Source organism: Melanostigma gelatinosum (assembly GCF_949748355.1).
Source record: "Melanostigma gelatinosum genome assembly, chromosome: 20".
Classification (NCBI taxonomy): Eukaryota; Metazoa; Chordata; class Actinopteri; order Perciformes; family Zoarcidae; genus Melanostigma; species Melanostigma gelatinosum.
In genome coordinates this window covers 18,171,725-18,190,879 of record NC_136653.1, presented here as the reverse complement: position 1 = coordinate 18,190,879, position 19,155 = coordinate 18,171,725, and the positions used below count along the sequence as shown (strand labels likewise).

The window sequence follows — 19,155 nt, the reverse complement described above, 5'->3', positions numbered from 1 at the left end:
GTCCCATTTAACAGAGAGCAGAGGGAGTGTCCGCTGCATTCTCCGTCACCACAGTAAACAGTCAACGGAGTGAGCCGGTGTCTCTGGCATGCACGCTGAGGCCCCTTTAAAAACACAGCGAGGGAGAAACAGATGGATGTCATTTGTGTTGTACAGACAGACAATGGCAACGAAATCGCTTCTTTCTAGAGCGGGCGGCGAGGTATTCAGATTTGCAGAGAAAGCGAATTTGGCACCATCTTCCTCTGGTGAGCTCTCCTGTGACACCGTCAGATGGAGATTCATCACCGTTGATTTGTCAAATCAGGGCTCAGGAGTGTCGCTGGGCAAAAATGTGTAAGCACTTATAGATGAAAACAGAACAACAGCTTCTCAAACATCCCACACACGCTCTCCTGCGTGCAGACGAAGCTCCGCCCACTGGACAATGGCTCCTCCCAGCCCTGTCTGCATTGCACCAAAGAGAGCTGCATCTTTTCCAACACACACTCTCATCATCATCCCGGGCAAAGGAGACCCGGGCAGCATCCAGCTACTTCTTATTGACATCCTCCGCTGTCCCCTCTCTCTCTCTCTCTCTCTCTCTCTCTCTCTCTCTCTCTCTCTCTCTCTCTCTCTCTCTCTCTCTCTCTCTCTCTCTCTCTCTCTCTCTCTCTCTCTCTCTCTCTCTCTCTCTCTCTCTCTCTCTCTCTCTCTCTCTCTCTCAAAAGAATGGCGTCTTTATGTGCCATCCACTCTAAGGACGAGGTGTGTCTTGATCTAAGCCTGCAGGGACACACTGTTCTCCAGCTTGTCTTCTGTAACCCCGCCATGCACAGACGGACCTTTACAACCAGCATCCCTGTACGTTCACTGCAGCACGGAGCTCGCGTGTCGTCGGGGATTGTGTGTCTGTGTGCAGGCTGCAGCCAAACTGCTGAGGACTACGGTTTACGAGCACGAGCGAGGAAAAAGCCCCGACAACGTGAGCGAAGACCGTCCCGAAGTCTGCAGCTGTGTGGGGGGACAATGACGCAGCAATAGTGGCATCAAATGTGACCTATTTTTAAAGTTGAGTGCATTCTGTCAATTATCGGGACACTTTTGTCCCAATAAACTCCAAACATCACATAAATGAACACGTTTATTAACATGTCTATTGAAGCCCCACACTCATAACAGCTGCTTGAAGTACAAATGAACTAAATCCAATCGTGCGCCTCCAAAAACAGCTGATTGCATCAAAATGCTTAGTGGTGTCAGAATCTGCCCTCTGTGTGTAAACATTAACCGGTCTCAGCGGGAGGCATTACTTCATAGTTTAATGCCTCGCTGCAGCCGGACTCTCTCACACACACACACACACACACACACACACACACACACGGTCTGCATCTTTCCCTCTAGAGCAGGGGTGTCAAACTCATTTTCACTCTGGGGCCACATCAGCATCACGGTCGCCCTCAAAGGGCCGGTTGTAAATGTAACCACTCCTAACATATTTAGTTTAGTTTCCCGGGATATCTGTGACTTCCACAACACGTACTAAGCAGAAATAGAGGTTATTTTTTCCATGGTTAATGGCGGACAGTTGAACGGCTTTCAGGGCGATAAGCCCCGCCCCCTCTCCGACGCGTCCAGTGCGAATGAACACAAATAGCCCCCGGTGAGACCGGCGGCGCGAATGGCTCAACTCAAAGTTTTTTTATACTCAAACATCTCCGCTCGATGTGAACTTTGAATTGGAACAGTACTTGGGCTGAGACTGATGACGTTTCACAAGTCCACGAGTTTACAAGTGCAGAGAAGTACGCATGTTGAGAAAGACACGATCACTTGTTGTAAATCCTCTTTATGGGTTGTTGCATCTCCTGTCCACCTGTTGTGATCGTTTTAATGTCGGCACACAGACAACATGCTATCTCATCACTTCGACTTTCTATCTCATAATTTCGACCATGGGGATATTTTTATTTTCACATCTAACTTTTAATTTTTGTAAAAAAAAAAATAATAATAAAAATAATTTTTTTTTTTTTTTTTTTTTTTTTTGCTGGCGGATTCGCGGGCCACATAAAATGACGTGGCGGGCCGGATGCGGCCCGCGGGCCGTATGTTTGACACCCCTGCTCTAGAATGTCAATAACATTCTAAAATGTCAATAACATTCTAGAATGTTCTAGAATAAGGTTCTAGGATGACACTTCGATGATGTCATGTTTAGTGATGTCACGGAATTCTTTAACCGCCTTTGATGAAGTTGCTATAGGTACCTCAAATCCTCTGGGAAACTTAGTTATCATTTGACATCCATCAGAGAGACATACTCAAAGTAGCACTCAAGCAACAATAGCGCATTACCATTGTGAAAAAATACAGGACTTGAGAACAGCCAAAATGGACTTTCAAAAGACAGACAACGAGCAGGCATCAACAAGTGTTGCCTTGAAGGAGAAAATGGCCGCCAAAGAGCTAATTTTGGACCGTGAGGAACAGAAAAGAATCAGGGTTCTCTGTGAAAGGCAGGCAGCAGAAATTGTTGACATGAAGAAGCAGATGGCCAGCAAAGAGCTCACTTGGGACAATGAGAAACTGGAAATAATCAGGGTTAAGAAATCAGAAATTCTTGCCGTGAAGAAGCGGATGGCCTCAGAAGAGCGCATTTGGAACCGTGAGAAAAAGCAAATAATCGATGCTTTCAAGTCAGAGCTAGAGCTTAGAAAAAAAGAAAAGGTGGTCACAGAGAAGAAGAAGGACGAAATTATCCTTTCTCTTAATCAAAGACTGCTTGAAAAGCAGAACGAGAATGCCGAGTTCAACCAGGTTGTAAAGTCCTTGAAAGAGAACAACGAGATGATGGCCATGGCGGCAAAATTCGAAACTGAGGAACAGAACTTGCTGAAGCAGACCATCCTGGACCTGGCACAGCAAAACGCTGACCTCCAGGAACATAACATCAGCCTTCGAGAGCTCACCAAACAAACTGACAAGGAGAAGGAGCAGTTTGAAAAGGAGCAGAAGAAGCTGAAGCAGACCATCCTGGACCTGGAGAGCTACGCTACTCAGAAAGACAGCGAGCTCATCCGGAGCGAGGCGGAGTGGAAAATAAAACTCACGGCTCTGGAAGATCGGATGAGAAGCGAACTTGCTGCAAAGGAGGAGAGCTTCCAGAGAGAAAACGCTGACCTCCAGGTAGATAACCTCAGGCTTCAAGTGCTCGCCCAACAAACTGACAAGGAGAAGGCGCAGATTAAGAAGGAGGAGAAGAAGGCCAGGAAGGAGGCGGAAAATACGCTGAAGGAGGAGAGGAAGGAGGCGGAAAATACGCTGAAGAAGGAGAGGAAGGAGGAGGAGAAGAGGGAGAAGAAAGAGATGGAAGAGAACAAGAAGAGAGAAAAGGAGGAATTGAAAAGACAGAAGAAGGAGAAGAAGGACAATGAGGAAAGAGAAAAGGAGGAAGTGAAAAGGCAAAAGAAAGAAAAGAAATTGATGGAGAAGAGAGAGAAGGAGAGGAAGTAGAAAAGAGAGAAGCAACATCCTTTCTCTTCTCTTCACCCATCCCCACTTCTATCCTATCCCCACTTCTATCCTGTCTACACACACACACACACACACACACACACACACACTTCTACCCTATCTACACACACACACACACACATACTTCTACCCTATCCCCCCCTCCCCCCCGCACACACACACACACACAGACACACACATAGGCACACACTGATACTCCTCCGTGAATCGCCACCTTAACGTGGTGGAGGAGTTTGCGTGGCTCAGTGATCCTGGGAGCTATATGTTGTCCGGGGACCCTGGTAGGGTCTCCCAAGGCAAACAGGTCTCAGGGGAGAGCCCAGACTAAGAGCGGTTCAAACATTATACATTGACATATTCATCATATTCATGACATATTCATATTCATCAACACTGCCATTTATTTTGCATTCATATGACTAGGTTATATAAAACTTATCCCTGAAATGTGTTGCAGTGGATGTGAAAACAAGTACAGAATCTTACATAATGTGAAAAAAACATTTGTCAGAGAAAACCATGGATTATTTTTCCTAAATCTTTCAAATTTTGCAGTACCTAATAATTGGAATTGGTACTTTTCAGAACCTTTTGACCACTGATCAAATTGCGCCTGTAGTGCAAAGAACTGTTAGTTAGTGTTGTTTACTTTTTTTATCAGATATTTTGCTTTATTTCAATTTAATTTAGTCTTTCAAACGCTCTATGGCGCGTTTGACCTGAAGAAAGAAAATTAATCCGTTTCATTTTGAAAAGTCAGCTTTTTAAAAACCAACATGGCTCAGTTCAAAATTTTGTTTCAAAACAAAACTCCTGCTCTCTTCTCAGGTCATTAAAACCAGGTTTTGTATCCTTACTCCACGTTTGTTCGTGTTGTTTAGGTGTGCTTGGGTGACCCACATTTGTGCACTTGCCCTGTATTCACCAAGCAGGAGCCATGCAAACACATGCTGGTATCAATAACACACACACACGCACACACACACACACACACACACACACTCACACACACACACTCAACCCTGTCTTGTGTGCAGTTGTGGTGCAGAGGTCGGCTGTGGGACTGCGTGCTCGGCGATAGTCGTCTCGTCAGAAGTTGATAGACGAACTAATAAAAACAAAAACTTCAAGGATGAAGTCAAAGGTGTATTGTGTATTTCACTATTCACTGTATACGCTCTGTGGTGATCTGCTGGTCACACGTGAAGGTGGGCATCCTTCATGACTTCAGCAGTCTAACAAAAGGAAATTTGAAACTGCTGCCAAAATAACTTTGTGTGCTATTATATTTAATATTATTACTGTTCATTTTGTCATGTGCTTTCTTGCTGTTGCGCTCATTAAAAGTGTCACATTTTACAAATGATTTATCATGTTCATGTGCTTGAATGTACAAAATCACATTTGCATTTGTGTTATGAAAACATTTTCGATTAAATAATTAACATTGCGCAAATTTTGTAATTTTTAAGAGGTCAAATATGAAATATTGCAGGATTTAAATGATGGAAGACTTCACATGCAAACTCTATGCAAACTATAAAGTTAAGAGAAAAGGCTCCTTCAGCCTTTATCTGCTCTCAGTTGGCAGTATTTGATTATCCTGAGTTATGTTTAAGTGCGGCTTTTGAAAGTGATCTTAAAGTACCATTACGCTTTATGTCGCCCTAACTCAAACAGCTACAGCGTTTACAAGTCTTCATATTTTGTACTTTTGTACAAATATTCCGTGATACTTTATTTAGTTTTATCAATCTGTTCTATCTTTATTATTACTTTTACAACTTAGATATTTCTTCTGCTATTATTAATAAAAAATGAATCTCTTTGTTCCCAAAGAAGTCCTTCACAATACCATGACTATCAAATCACATGAAAACTCAATTTTGCACTACCAGCTTCTTAATTTCCTTCCTTAAGTTAACGTCAATGCTGTCAACACATCCAGGACCATACTTTAAACTGTCCTGATTTCAATCACCAGCAAAATACCAGCTGGTGCATCACAATTAACAATTTTGCATACATATACTGTATGTATAAAACAATTACTTTTATTAGAGCAGAGTTAGATTTCAATTAGCCTGTAACAATTTTTTGAAATGGTAATTTTTTTTAAACAACAATAGATGACGAGAGTAAATGATGGATGAGATGATTTATTCAGTGTTTCCTTTAAAAAATAAAGACTGGACAAAATAATCCACAAATATATACAATGAGCGGACGTTTCAAGTCACGGTTTGCGGCTTTGAGGAGGGTGTAGGACACAAAAAGGAGGACTTTCCTTTTCTTATCAATGCTTATTTTGTTCTGCACAACTATTGTGAAGTTCACAAATAAATACTCTCCAGTATGACAGGGACTTCCAGTCACCAGAGCTACGAGTGAGAGATGTGTGTTGACCAAATGTATTGCCCCAGAATCTAGTAAACTTTGATTTGTAAGTGTTCATTTTGAAGCAAATTTGATGTGTGTGTATGTGAGAGAGAGAGAGAGCGATGGCCTGCAGTGTTGTAATTAAGTTTGAAAAGTAAAACTTTGTCAGTTTGAGTAGAGGAAGATTATAGAGGAAGACAAACCTTTTATTAATACAATATATTTTCTGTAGCCTATCCCTTTTTGTAATTCTATTTTGCAGGTTTTTTAGTCTGGAGAAGTCATGTGACCAAGTGTAGTCATGTGACCACCATTCGGAACAAACATGACATCAACAAATGCTCTAGAACAGGGGTGTCAAACTCATTTTCACTCTGGGGCCACATCAGCATCACGGTCGCCCTCAAAGGGCCGGTTGTAAATGTAACCACTCCTAACATATTTAGTTTAGTTTCCCGGGATATCTGTGACTTCCACAACACGTACTAAGCAGAAATAGAGGTTATTTTTTCCATGGTTAATGGCGGACAGTTGAACGGCTTTCAGGGCGATAAGCCCCGCCCCCTCTCCGACGCGTCCAGTGCGAATGAACACAAATAGCCCCCGGTGAGACCGGCGGCGCGAATGGCTCAACTCAAAGTTTTTTTATACTCAAACATCTCCGCTCGATGTGAACTTTGAATTGGAACAGTACTTGGGCTGAGACTGATGACGTTTCACAAGTCCACGAGTTTACAAGTGCAGAGAAGTACGCATGTTGAGAAAGACACGATCACTTGTTGTAAATCCTCTTTATGGGTTGTTGCATCTCCTGTCCACCTGTTGTGATCGTTTTAATGTCGGCACACAGACAACATGCTATCTCATCACTTCGACTTTCTATCTCATAATTTCGACCATGGGGATATTTTTATTTTCACATCTAACTTTTAATTTTTGTAAAAAAAAAAATAATAATAAAAATAATTTATTTATTTTTTTGCTGGCGGATTCGCGGGCCACATAAAATGACGTGGCGGGCCGGATGCGGCCCGCGGGCCGTATGTTTGACACCCCTGCTCTAGAGGCTTCACTGCAATGAATACAGAAAGAACCGTGTGTGTGTGGAGGTGTTAACTGCTGAGACTCAGAACAACCGGTTCAGTCCAACTACTAACCAAACGATGAAAGCAATGCAGTGAAAATAACAGCCAGCAAACACCCGTCATTGTCAAATACACTCAGCACCTCTCGCATTAATCCACCTTACAATGCCACGCGGCCTCATCTGGGACGACATTAAGATCTCAGGCGAGCGAGGCGAATCCTTCAGATTGATTTTATGCCTGAGAGGAGAGTCAAGGAGCAGGCTGATGTCACATCTGGGGTTGAGGACGAGTGTTGTTGCCGGAGGGGCTGAAAAGTTAAGCTTGTCAGTTATTACTGACGAGCTGCTAACTGCCAGGAGGAGCAGTTCAACGCAGGACAACGACCATGAATAAAACTGAGAGAAGAATATCGGCACATGTGCCACCATGAGGCAGATTAGGAGCAGTGTGCTCGGGACTGATTTGGAAGTTTTATGACTCCCCGTTCCGCTCCCTTTTTCCCCGTCCCTCTGCAGCTTTCATATGCTAATGGCCGGGCGATTGTGCGGGCCAACAGCCTGGAATTCCTCTCCACAAAAGGAGAACTGGAGATGGAAGGAGAGAGGACAGAGAGGGACAGACAGGCGGATGCACATCAGAGGCCCAAATCACCGCCTGCTGCCCGAGGACAGCGAGCCCAGAGGTGCAGTTCTACTCGAGTGGATGGTGTGTTCACTGTGCTCGTTTACTTCGGCTTAGGGCTGCAAACAAATGATTTAACATGCATTTGAAGCTTATTTTCTCTGATAAAAATCTACAGATTTTCAGTCGAATGTCAGAAAGAATACACGATATTTTCCAGACCTTTAAAAGGATTTCATGATTCATCGCTTGTTACATAATAAATCTCCGTCTTTTGATTTATCTCGTAATTATTTTAGCTCTAGTCTCGTTTCCAACAAACCGAATTGAAGAGTTTCGCTTCTTGTATTACAAGTACTATTAATTCATAATAACATACATTGTAGTGGATGTTTATATTATAAACGTTCAGTCCAGCGGGTAGCTTGTTAGTAGATGGATTGATAATTGATGAATGTCTTTGGGTTTTGGGGTTGTCGAGTAGGTCGGCTTTTTTTTTTTACAATTTTCTGGAAGTGTATTGATGGATCAATTACAACAGCAACTAATGATTAGTTTCATTATTGATCAACCCACACATTAGTTTACAATAATCCATTCATTGATTCTTCGATAGTGAAATCAAAACTCGAAAAGTCGAAAACAGTGAAAGCTATTCAACTTAATATTATAAAAACAATCCCTATGTATGTCACTACATAGGGATGGGGGGGGGGGGGGGGGTTCTAGCTTGCCTTGTAATTGTCTATTAGTCCAAAAGCAGCATTGAGAGTCACATGGTGATGTGGGTGTGGTCCATCACTACAGGGATGTCAGCTGAGGTGGACAAAGACACACACACACACACACATCCAGCCAGCCACCTCAGCCCGGCCCTTCAGAGACAGAGAGCAGGTGGGCCAATTAGGGTCCCCGGGGTCCCCCCCCCCCACCCCGATGCGAGCACAGCCCTGTATAATTGGTTTCCTCATCTATGAATTATTAATCCCGGTTGTTCTTTGAGGTTTTTGACAGGACGGGGTCACGACAGTGCACCCTCCGACACGTAGACTCTCCTGTTTAATGTTACAACTATTCCTCCAGACATGGTGGGGACACCCGGACACAACCAGGGGTGGACTGATGAAGGACGTCCTCCTGCAGTAATCATGGTGCCATCACCTGGGGGCATTGGTAGCAGGAGATGTATTGGTCAAAAATCTGCATGAGATATAGTTTACACCTCTTGAATGATACAACCTTTGTTGTAATAATATTGGTTTTAACGCTGCAACCAAACAATTATTTACACTTTCGATTAATATTCGGTGTCAAAGAGCTCTGAAAATCAGAAGCTCGGAACCTAAAGTTATTCAATTTACAACAAAGTACGGCAAAGAAGAGAAAGCAGCAGCTCATTTTAGAAGTTGAGGCGAGATGAATAAAGGAAGTGTGAATGTCTTCCGTCTTGGGCTTTTATTGTGAAAGGTAAAAACAGAAGGAGTGTGTCTAGTCTGTGCTGCCTTTGTCAAGGTTGAAAGGAATAATAAAGTTGCCGCGTTGGTTCAGACTACAGAGCCTCCATGATGCCGTTTCATGAATAGGAGCGACTCAACCCGTTCTGAACAACTTGATTGGTCGACGTCTTTATTCACAGCGAGAACGCTCAGAAGCTTCTAATGACAAAAACAGCTTGAAATATATTAGCGTGTTGAAGTGTGAATTAATCACACAAACAGAAAACGCCGTCGGTGTGAAAAGGCCTTTTGCGGCAGAGAGAGCTTGGCTTGGTTTCCTTTTATAAAACAACCAAAATGATGAATCGATAGAAATAATGATGGACTACTAACTGAGTAGCTCTGAATAGTTTTGTGATGGTTTGTCATACTTTGTTCCACTGAGACCTCCTGTACATAGATGATGATGTTCATGAGAAAGCTAAAGATCAGACGCTAAACCGTCCAGCACACTGAGGCCTTGCTGTTGTTGGTGACGGTGTTGTTGCTTCCCCGGCTCCTCCGTCTCCGTCTCACACCAGGTGTCGGCCTGTAAATATTTCATGAGGCTTCCTCTGTGCCATCGCTGCTGGCGCACAAAGGCCGTTTTCAGCGGCTCGGACAGCAGAGGCTCTCTGGAAAACAGAGGCCTATCAGTTCGGCCCGGGACGCGAACAATCTTCAGAGCTGCTAAAATTAAATTAGGGGGACGGGGCCGGGAGAGACGCTTGACACGGCAAGACTTCTTTACTCCCCACATCGGGCATTCCGTGACCAGATGAAACCGGGGAAAGAAACAATCAGCCGTCTGTAAGAGTCTCGAGTGAAAAAGCAGAAAGGCCATGTGTGTGAGATATGAAGTGTTAGTAAGGGTGCCAAGTTGACTTCTGAGCGCATAGGGACAAATGGACACATACAGGATGACAAAGACAAAGAGCGCTGTATGACGGAGAGAACGTCCACATTCATACGATCAGAGTCGCAGGAAAACACGTCATTCTCTGAACAGTGAACATCTTCCACTGGCCTTTAAGTTAAGACTGCGCTTCCCGATCGTCCAATCGTAGGAATCATTTCAACGTAGTTACACTTGTTGCAAGATATTTTGATTCCAAAAGACTGCCGCATCTCCGAATGAAGCCGTTTCCGACAAAACAAATCCTGCCGAGCCGAGAGAAGTTGAGCTTCAAGTCACTTGTTAAACTACTTCATGAGATTGATTTTCCTAAAAATCAAAGTTTAGTCTGGAGCCACCCGACGCTGCACGAGGCACTCTTGTCTGGGGACACCCGGAGGTCAGCATGCCAGGCGCTCCAGAGGCTCCGGTTCCTCGTTGCACCACTGAATGAATTCTGGTCTATTAATACGCGAGATTTCCTGGAGAACTCCAGAGAGTAATGTGGGGCCGAGAGGAAGGCGTAAAAAAAAAAAGGGTGAGGACGGGTGACCAAGAAAAAAACCTGCTGCAGTTGCATGTCAACCCTCTCATCCCTCTCCAAAAGTTTCATGTCGAGCTCTACCGTCACCATCAAGAGAAATGCTTTAAAATAATAATAATAAGTCAAATGCTCTCAACATGAAGAGAAACTGACCTGATCGCTCCAGGCGCAGTACAGATCACAGATCAGACTCCAGTTGTTGTTAATCATACAGTCGAGAACTTTAAGATGAGCCATTTTACGTTTCACAGATGGAATAAAAAGCTTCCCCTCAGCGGCGTGTACCGAACCCAGCCGTCCCCGGCGGCGCCCTGCTGCTCGCAGCGGCGCTCCTCGATGCCGCCTTGACGAGGAGGAGGAGGCGAGGAGGCGAGGAGGCGGGAGGGAGGATCCTCAGCAGCCGGCAAAAGGGTGCATCCTCTGGCCCGTCTACGAACTCAGCAGGCATCCTATCCGACGCGCATCATTAGCGGTATGCTAATGATGCATCCCGCTGCGAGGTACTCCGGGGATTATCTTATACATGTATTTTAAAAAGAAAGAAAGAAAGACAGCCTTCCTGAGAGAGGGATGCAGCAGCAAAGTCTTCTCAGCAATACGGAGCAGACGAGTCCACCTGTCTATCGCCGCGCAGGAGAATGCAGACCGGCCGGTGGACGAGAAGAAGCCTAAAGGACGACGGAGCAGACTGCACTTCTTCCTTGTCATCTGCCTCTGCGGTTTTGATAACCCCCCCCCCCTCTCTCTTTTTGATTCCTGTGACGGTGTCTCGTCCCGGCCGGCCGTGCCTCCCCGTGCTCGTCTCCGCAGTCGTACCAGGCTGAGGCAGCCCGACTATCGGAGCGGCAGAAGCCTCACTCTAAATCATCGAGCCCGCAGTGCAGGACACAACTCTTTCCCTCTCCAGAGGACTCGTCTTCCACCGCCGTCTCTCGTTGAAGTGGAAGCACACCGAAGGCTCGCAACACGTCAAGTTGTGATCCTGTGACACACACACAGAGGAAGCTCTCCGCCTCTTAGTCCGAACCTGCCTGATGCTGCACTTTGCAGGCAATGCAGGACCGCATCCCGTCTGAGTTATTTATTTCATTACTCTGCAAAAAAATAAATCCTCACCCTACTTTGCAGAGAGAAGACTCCCCCCCCCCCCCCGACAAAAGGCCAGAGGAGTGCCGCAGCCCCCACCGCCGCGCAGTAAATGAACATTGAGTTAAAGACTTTCTGTCGCGCCGGGATGTCGAAGAAATCGCGCTTTTGAGGGAGGAAAATGCACGAAGAGAGAATTATGAAACTGCTGGATGCCAGCAAAATAGTTGTCTGGGATTGTTTATGTTCCTCAGCGGCCTTTGATGCTGCGTGACGTCCAGATGGTTGCGATTGCGACATCAGTGAGACGCTCTAAGCTCACTTCACAAGAGAAACGCAGCGACCACTTAGAATCAAAGACGCAGCCTGAGGTGGGGTTTAAGATATTCATAAGAACCCTTTAGAACCAAGTGTCACTCCAGCCTCTTCTCTCAATTACAAAGTGATCAGGAAAAGCTCCACATCCTTTGGACACTTCATTCATTCAGTCCTTTTGTGCACCAAATCTGATGTAAAAACTGTCCATCAGCGATGGATCAATCACAAAAAAGACGAGCAAAGACGACTTCAGTGATAATTCAGACACAAGAGTCTCCGTCAGGTCAGGAGGCTACGCACACAGTCTGGTCAGAAAGTCCAGACATGGCCTCCCAACACGCCATCAGCAGACCAGTTGGCATCTTTAACCCCCCCCCCCCATCCCTGCTCCCCTTAACGTTGGAGGCCGGACCCCCAGTGGGAATGATTCACTGAACGGTGTTTATTCTCAGGCCGAAAGTAAAACAATAAGCACGTTGGGGCTGTTATCGCACAGCAGGACAAACCCCCCAAACAAAACCTTGTTTTTACATCCATCACTTAGATGATAAAATATGTTAAGACGCGACCAAGACAAATTCCCAGAGACCAGAACCAGCCCCGCTGTCTGCAGATCGCCAGGTTTCTCTTGGCAAAGCCAAAGCCGTCCAAGTCCCCTGTTTTGCAAATCTTACGCTTCAAACAAAAACATTCACAAACGCTTAAGAAGTCAGAGGGATGAGACTAATGCGAGCAAAACCAAGATGTGCAAAGCGTGACGCGCTGTTCACTAAATATCCAGGCCGGGGGAATCTCACAAATCTGCCTCAACGAACCGCCCGCAAAGCGAGATGAAAACAGCTGAACAGAAATCTGATTATTAAATCTAGAACGGTGCAGAGTGTAAAAGAGGACATGCGTCGATTGCTTTTCTTTAACATTTCACTTTAATCTCAATGATGTCATGTTGGAATAAACACACTCATGAAGACCACTCGCCATCACAAACAGGTCAGTGAAGAGTGAAAGCGATTCAACCTGGGATTCTAACTGAAGATTATTATCGTTATTGATTCATCTGCTGATTCATTTCTTTTTAACTGGTCTTTAAAAAGTCAGAGAACAGTTAACATGCCGAACACAAGTTTCCAGAATACAAGGTAACGTCTTCAAAGTGCTTGTTTTGTCCAACCTACATCAAACATATTACAATTCTCAATGATATAGAAGTAAATCCTCACATTTAACGAAGGTGTTTTTGCTCAATTGTTGGTTTTAGGAATGAAACTTGGTTTTAAGTGGCACTCTTCTTACCTGTCGAAATACTTTGTCCAGCTAGCACTAAAAATAATCCTCATCTATCTATTTTAAAACCCCAAATCTGTGTCGGATTATGTTTTCAAAGTTTTAACTGACAGCGTGTTGATGACATAAACCCGGTGGGTTCTCTAACAATAACTGCTGGTCTACAATTAAGCAGTTGTGGTCAATTTGGGGGAATTATATTTACTGTCATATAGACGACTTGCTGTAAATTCAAAGCTGGAGAAAACAGCGGCTCCTCTGCCATCCATTCATGAATCCGGTCCTTCATCAGGGCCCTTGTTCACTTCCACCGCTGACAGGAAGCAATGTGGTTCCCTGCCAAGACCTCAAAGTACTAACACAGCGGGGTAAGATACGTCCTGATAACACCCCGTCACATACGGGCCGATTAACAACATATACAAGCTCACACACACACACACACACACGGTTTTACATATAAAATATAAAGTAAAAGTGCTTCCAGGAGTCATGAAAGAAAAACTGAAAGAAACTCAAATATACTTGGGCTGTGTGGACATCCTGTGTGAAAATACTACACGGCTGCAGCAGTCTATATAAGACTGTAGGATGTAAAATATGACACCGCCTTAAAGAAATGAGCTCGACACAGATCAACTACACGCTCCTCACCAGTGTGTGTCGTGTCCCGGAGCCAGAGATGGAGCCTGATAGAGGGCGGGTGTTTTGCCGGAGATGCCTTGAGCATGTGTAATGGATCGCGTCTCAGCCTCGCTGAGCATCAGACTGGTTCTGTTCTGCCTGTCTGCCTTCGTTTGCAACCCCCCCCCCCCCCCCACATCTCACCATCTTCTTTCTGCCCTCCCTGTATCAGAGGGACGGAGGGCATCCAGGCAGAAGAGGCTGGGATTTTGAGCCAATCGGGCAAAAGAGAGAACAAAAAAAAAAAAAAAAGATTCGAAGAAAAAGAAAGAGGGTGGCATTTTTTTCCATCCATCCATCAATCATCCATCCGTCCATCCACGCACGTGGCCAGCAGGATAAGAGCGTCTAGACTGAGGGATGACATGCAGAGGAGCCATGCCGAGCACCAACGTCACCTCTCCACAAGAGGAACGAGATAAAGGGGGGGGGGGGGGGGGCCCCGCCCGGCACACCGATTTTAGAGTTGCGCTCGAGTGTGACGCAGCACGTGCACAGATTTCCCCCTTTTTCCTTTTTCAGGGAAAAAATGGCAACAAATTCCGAGAAGAGATGCCAAAGCACACGCTCCAGGTTTCAGTTTGACGGCGGTGACTATGAGGCAGATCGAGAGGAAACCCTTCAGATGGTGAGCTCCTGGTAATTCACAAAGCACTCTGCGTGTGTGTGTGTGTGTGTGTGTGTGTGTGTGTGTGTGTGTGTGTGTGTGTGTGTGTGCGTGCTAAGACAGAAGCCGGGTCACGTCCAGGTCGCCGAATGGGAAAGAACCCTGATGTGCTGCACGAGACACATTTGCTTTTCAAATGTATGCAAATGTGAATCGCTGCGTCGGCGCTCTGATTGATGAACAGCAACGGCTCTGAACGCTGATAAACGTGGAGGTCACTTCCTTGCTGGAGACACTATAATCTCTCTTCTTATTTCCCCCCCCCCCCCCCCTTTTGCAATGACTAAAATAAAGCATCAGACTTTCAGAAAGTGAGATCACGGTGAGCTTAATTCGGGCTGCGATGTGGCACTGGAAGTTGTTACCAGCTGTGTATGTACGTCTCTCTAGTTTCCACAGAAAGAAAGAAAAAACCTCACACAGACTGACCACTGTCGCGTTCCCCCGACCCCTAGAATGACTCCGCCCCACCCAACGCCCGTCACACTCGCTGCTTTAAGCCTTCAGGAGAGAGCGGAGGTATTCCAGTACAGTGGTTCCATTTTTCCCTCTCCGGCATTAATCTTTCCATGGGTGAAATATAGCATCACTAAAAACACGCGGGAATAGAGGACGGGTGAAAGACTAGCATGTGGACGGGGGAGAGAGGGGAGGAATAAAGAGCGGGGGTTGATGGCGTTGGGAGGGGCTTTATTTATAGATATTTAGAGCGAAGCATCAGCACCACTCACAGCACCGGTCTCATCTGCCCGACGTGAGTGAGGGAAGCCATCAGTACGCCGGGGAACGTTTCCCCGCCGTGTTCGTTTTTTCTTTAGCGCTCACGTTGGCTTTATCCGCTTCTTCTTTTCAAGGCGACACTATTACAAGTTTTGCTGATTGACATTTGGTCTGGTCTGCCAAATGTCTCGGGTTTGTCCGACCAGCAGTCCACAAATCCAAAGATATTCACTTCACGATGAAATAAAACAGCAAATCGTCATCTTGCTTTTTCATTTTTACTTAAACGATGAACCGATGATCAAAATAAGCTGTGGATTGATTTCCTCTCCATTGACTAATGGACTATTTATTTACCTTGCATTATTTCCCAACAGCTAACATCCTGTTTTAATAGTAAACAGCAGCGGAGAGACCTCGACAAAGGAGCAGGTGTCTCATGAAATCTAAACAATCATAAGCAGCCATGAAGCCAACCACACAACTTTCTCTATTATCCAACACTTCACGGAGAAAAAACAATCATCAGATGAATCAACAATGAAGAAAGAGAAGAGGAGTAACTCCGTCCATCACTTTGTCGTCTTCTCTCTCTGCGGTGTACAGAGCTGAGCCTCAGCTGCTCACTGCTGTGGGTGTCAGAGTGACAGCAGGTCCGCCGAGGTTGGGAACGTGAATGAGGCCAAGAGAGACGCAGACGCTGCACACGTGGGCCGTTTCTCCCCTAATGATCGGGGCAGCTGTGCCTAAATTACCCCGGCTTTGCTACCGTCGTTTAGGCGGTAGCAGGGTGGTGTGTGTGTGTGTGTGTGTGTGTGTGTGTGTGTTGGGGGAGAAAAACACCCCTCGCAATCTCCCTCATTAGCGAGCCGAGATGATGCGGCGGCGGCGGGAGGGGTTTGGAGGGGAGGTTTCTACTCCCATTAGACCCCACGGAGGAGAGAAACCGTTCACAAGCACTGGAGCTTGAAAGTTGGATGAGAATTGTGTTTGTGTAGTAGGAGGCATCGGGTAGATTCAGAAATAAATAAAAAACAGCTGACGTGATGCGTCTGTCAAGCCCCCGGGCTGCAAAGCATCAGGATGAGCAGCGGTACTGACTCACAGGTGACTCACATCTTCTGCACGGCTTCTGGTCCTCAGGTTATTAGGAAACTGATGGAATCAACTTTCAGGAGATTCAGTGGGCAACCGTGCACCTGCAAAGTCCTGTTTCATTTTTTTTATTCTGCCGTCCTTATGCACGAAGCATACTCAGCTCGTGCCCATCATTAAAATAAATAAATAAAGCGAAACAGCCCTCCTAGAAAATCTTTAAAAATCAGGCTCCATCTGTGAGTTCAGCTGAAAGGGTCCACAACTCCAGTCACAGCTTGTGATGAGATGTAATTCATGTGTTGCTTTGATGCTTCTGCTCAACAGCTGGAGGTTCAGTAGGATGTGGCGGTTTCCCTCAGCGAGGGAGAGCTAAGCAATGATACGGGAATATTCATTAGATCTCAGAGAGACGGATGTGAGGAACAACCGCACCGCAGAAGCAGCCAGCAGAGAAGAAACAAAGTTGTTCTTTGAACTTCTCACTCCCGAGATTGTGCCGTTAACACTTCCGACGCTCCATCTCAAACTTCTCATGAAGACATTTTTAAAGCAAATATCAGCGCCCCGTGCTCCATCTACCGTATCTAAACACTCCAGCACCGTGAGGTTGCTGCTTTACCACATTCCCAACGATTTATGGCGTCCATCCTGGGCTAGTTCTGACACAGTAAGAGGATTACTGCCGCACACAGAGAGCACCGTTGTTATTTTCTGATGATGGATTAATCCAAGAGGCATGCCGCCGCCGCAATGCCGTTACCGCATGCATCAAGCCTGGCTGGGCTATGATGATGATTATGTAACCACTGAAGCTACCGCTCATCAGAGGGGAAAGGATGAGCTCCACAATGCACCATTTGTCAGCGCTTTGGCATGCGGACCCACAGAAGACCCTGCAAAAGATTAGCGCTGCAAAGTATGAAACTCTTCTTTGTGCACTGTAAACAGTTGTCAAGCTCGAGAAAGGAACTCGGTCACCCCCGAGCGCTGGCAGACGCCATGTGCTGCAAACACTTAGCTCACACTCGGCTCTGTTTCTGCTGCAGACACACTTTGAGAACTTCTGGCGGCGCGTCACGACTTTTACCAGAGCGAGGACACCGTTGAAGCCGAGCTGATGGAGTCACAGTCGCCATGGGGTCTGATGGTTATCGTGGACGCCTCACGTGTAGCCTGGTGACAGTCATATCTCGTCAAGTCGTGTAAAGTCTCTATTGTGTCAGAAAATAGCTGTTGCAAGAGAAATCTGGCAAAAATGCAAACTATTTCAGGATTATAGTTCCCCTCCGCCACACACGGTCTACTTACTGGATATGTATTCACAGAGACTGTGAATGCACCATGGTGGCTACAGATGAAAAGCCACCACAACAGAGCTGTGCAGGCGTGCACTTAGAAACAGACAGTGAGGAGTGACAGCCTCATCTCTATGCGAAAGTCTTACCTCGCAAGACAGAGTCACGGCTGTGTGTTTACTCGCTCCACTGTCCTGCGGTGAATCACTCCAACGTGCTGCCATCATTTCATTTCGAACCGCAGAGGAGGAAGAAGTCCTTTAGAGACCACATTGAGGTGAGGAGGACGAAGCCAAAAAAACTAAACTAAAAGAAAAGGGGGAAGAGGAAAAAAAAAAAAAAAGATCCCGATCCACGCCGTCCTCCTTCTTCGTGTCCATCAGTGGCAGGAATCTAAAACACAAAGAACACAAGTTGGTGAAAATGCAGCCCAGGGAGAGACTCTTTGGCACACTGTCCCACGCAGGACACAGTGCCAAACACAACAGCTATTTCCCAGATTCTAACCCAGACGAATGAGCCCATTCAGCGACGTGTAGCCGAGTAACAGCTACATGAAGTACAAGAGAAGAAGATAACCTGAAAGGCATTTTCTTTATAATACTACGGCCACTAAACGTCACACGAAAGCGCCAAGTCCATAAATATATGATGAGCCTGGTTAACCAAGGACAGCCCAACGTCTTCACTCTCCTCACTCAAAATGAAGAATACTATTAAGATATTACAGCATATAAATGTCCCTTATAATACATTAAATACTGATATTACAGGATATTTTAAAGACACAGCACATTAGATCAATATAGAGACCAAAGAGGAATAGTATGGAGGTTTTTCAGATTGCATGACTTTAGGGCTTCTCTAGAACTGAATTAATTAACATTCAGCTAATACTTCTGTTTCTATACACGGAGGGTGTATTTGGCTTAAAGTGGGAAACGGCAGGTGGATAGTCGAGCTGCAAACCTAGATAAAAAAAAAATGTCTGACGAGCTGTGTAATCATATTCGCACACATGGAGGAGGGAAAAAAAAACGAGACCTGCATGTCAAATAAAAACGGAATTCATGGTTCTCTGTTCGGGGAGGGCACATTAAAAGGATTGCGGTGTAAAAGCGCCACATCCAGCCATCATGAATTAAGCCATACGCTAAATATAAAACAGCCAGGATTGCGATGCTAAACACTCTCTCTTCCGACGTGATACACATGCACCAAAAACAATTTAAAAACCGACCTATTTTCTTCATGTTTCCCATCGCTCGGAGGCAGAAACTCCCCTTGTTGCAGCTGACAAACACCAGCTAACCGGGCGGACGACAGGTTGTTGCTGTGGCGATCACGTTTAATTGCGAACAAAACATACCCGTTTACAAATTCCGAAAACTACTCCGAAGACAAAACACATCCATGTTTTCTGGGAAGAGTTTTGGGTGTTCCGTTAAAAAAAAAAAAAAAAAAGAGCCTCGCTCGGTCCAG

The 19,155-nt window shown here is 45.6% G+C and overlaps 1 protein-coding gene across 2 annotated transcripts in view; it reads right to left on the bottom strand.

Annotated features, from left to right (window-relative positions):
• Positions 1-17,951, bottom strand: part of arhgap21a (Rho GTPase activating protein 21a) — a 67,001-nt gene extending 49,050 nt beyond the window's left edge. For both annotated transcript variants that reach the window (XM_079292561.1, XM_079292562.1), the window contains exon 1: positions 17,823-17,951. In XM_079292561.1, coding sequence (XP_079148687.1) covers positions 17,823-17,900 — 78 coding nt within the window. In that variant the 5' untranslated portion in view covers positions 17,901-17,951. The remainder of the gene's footprint in view (positions 1-17,822) is intronic.
• Positions 17,952-19,155: the final 1,204 nt, after the last annotated feature.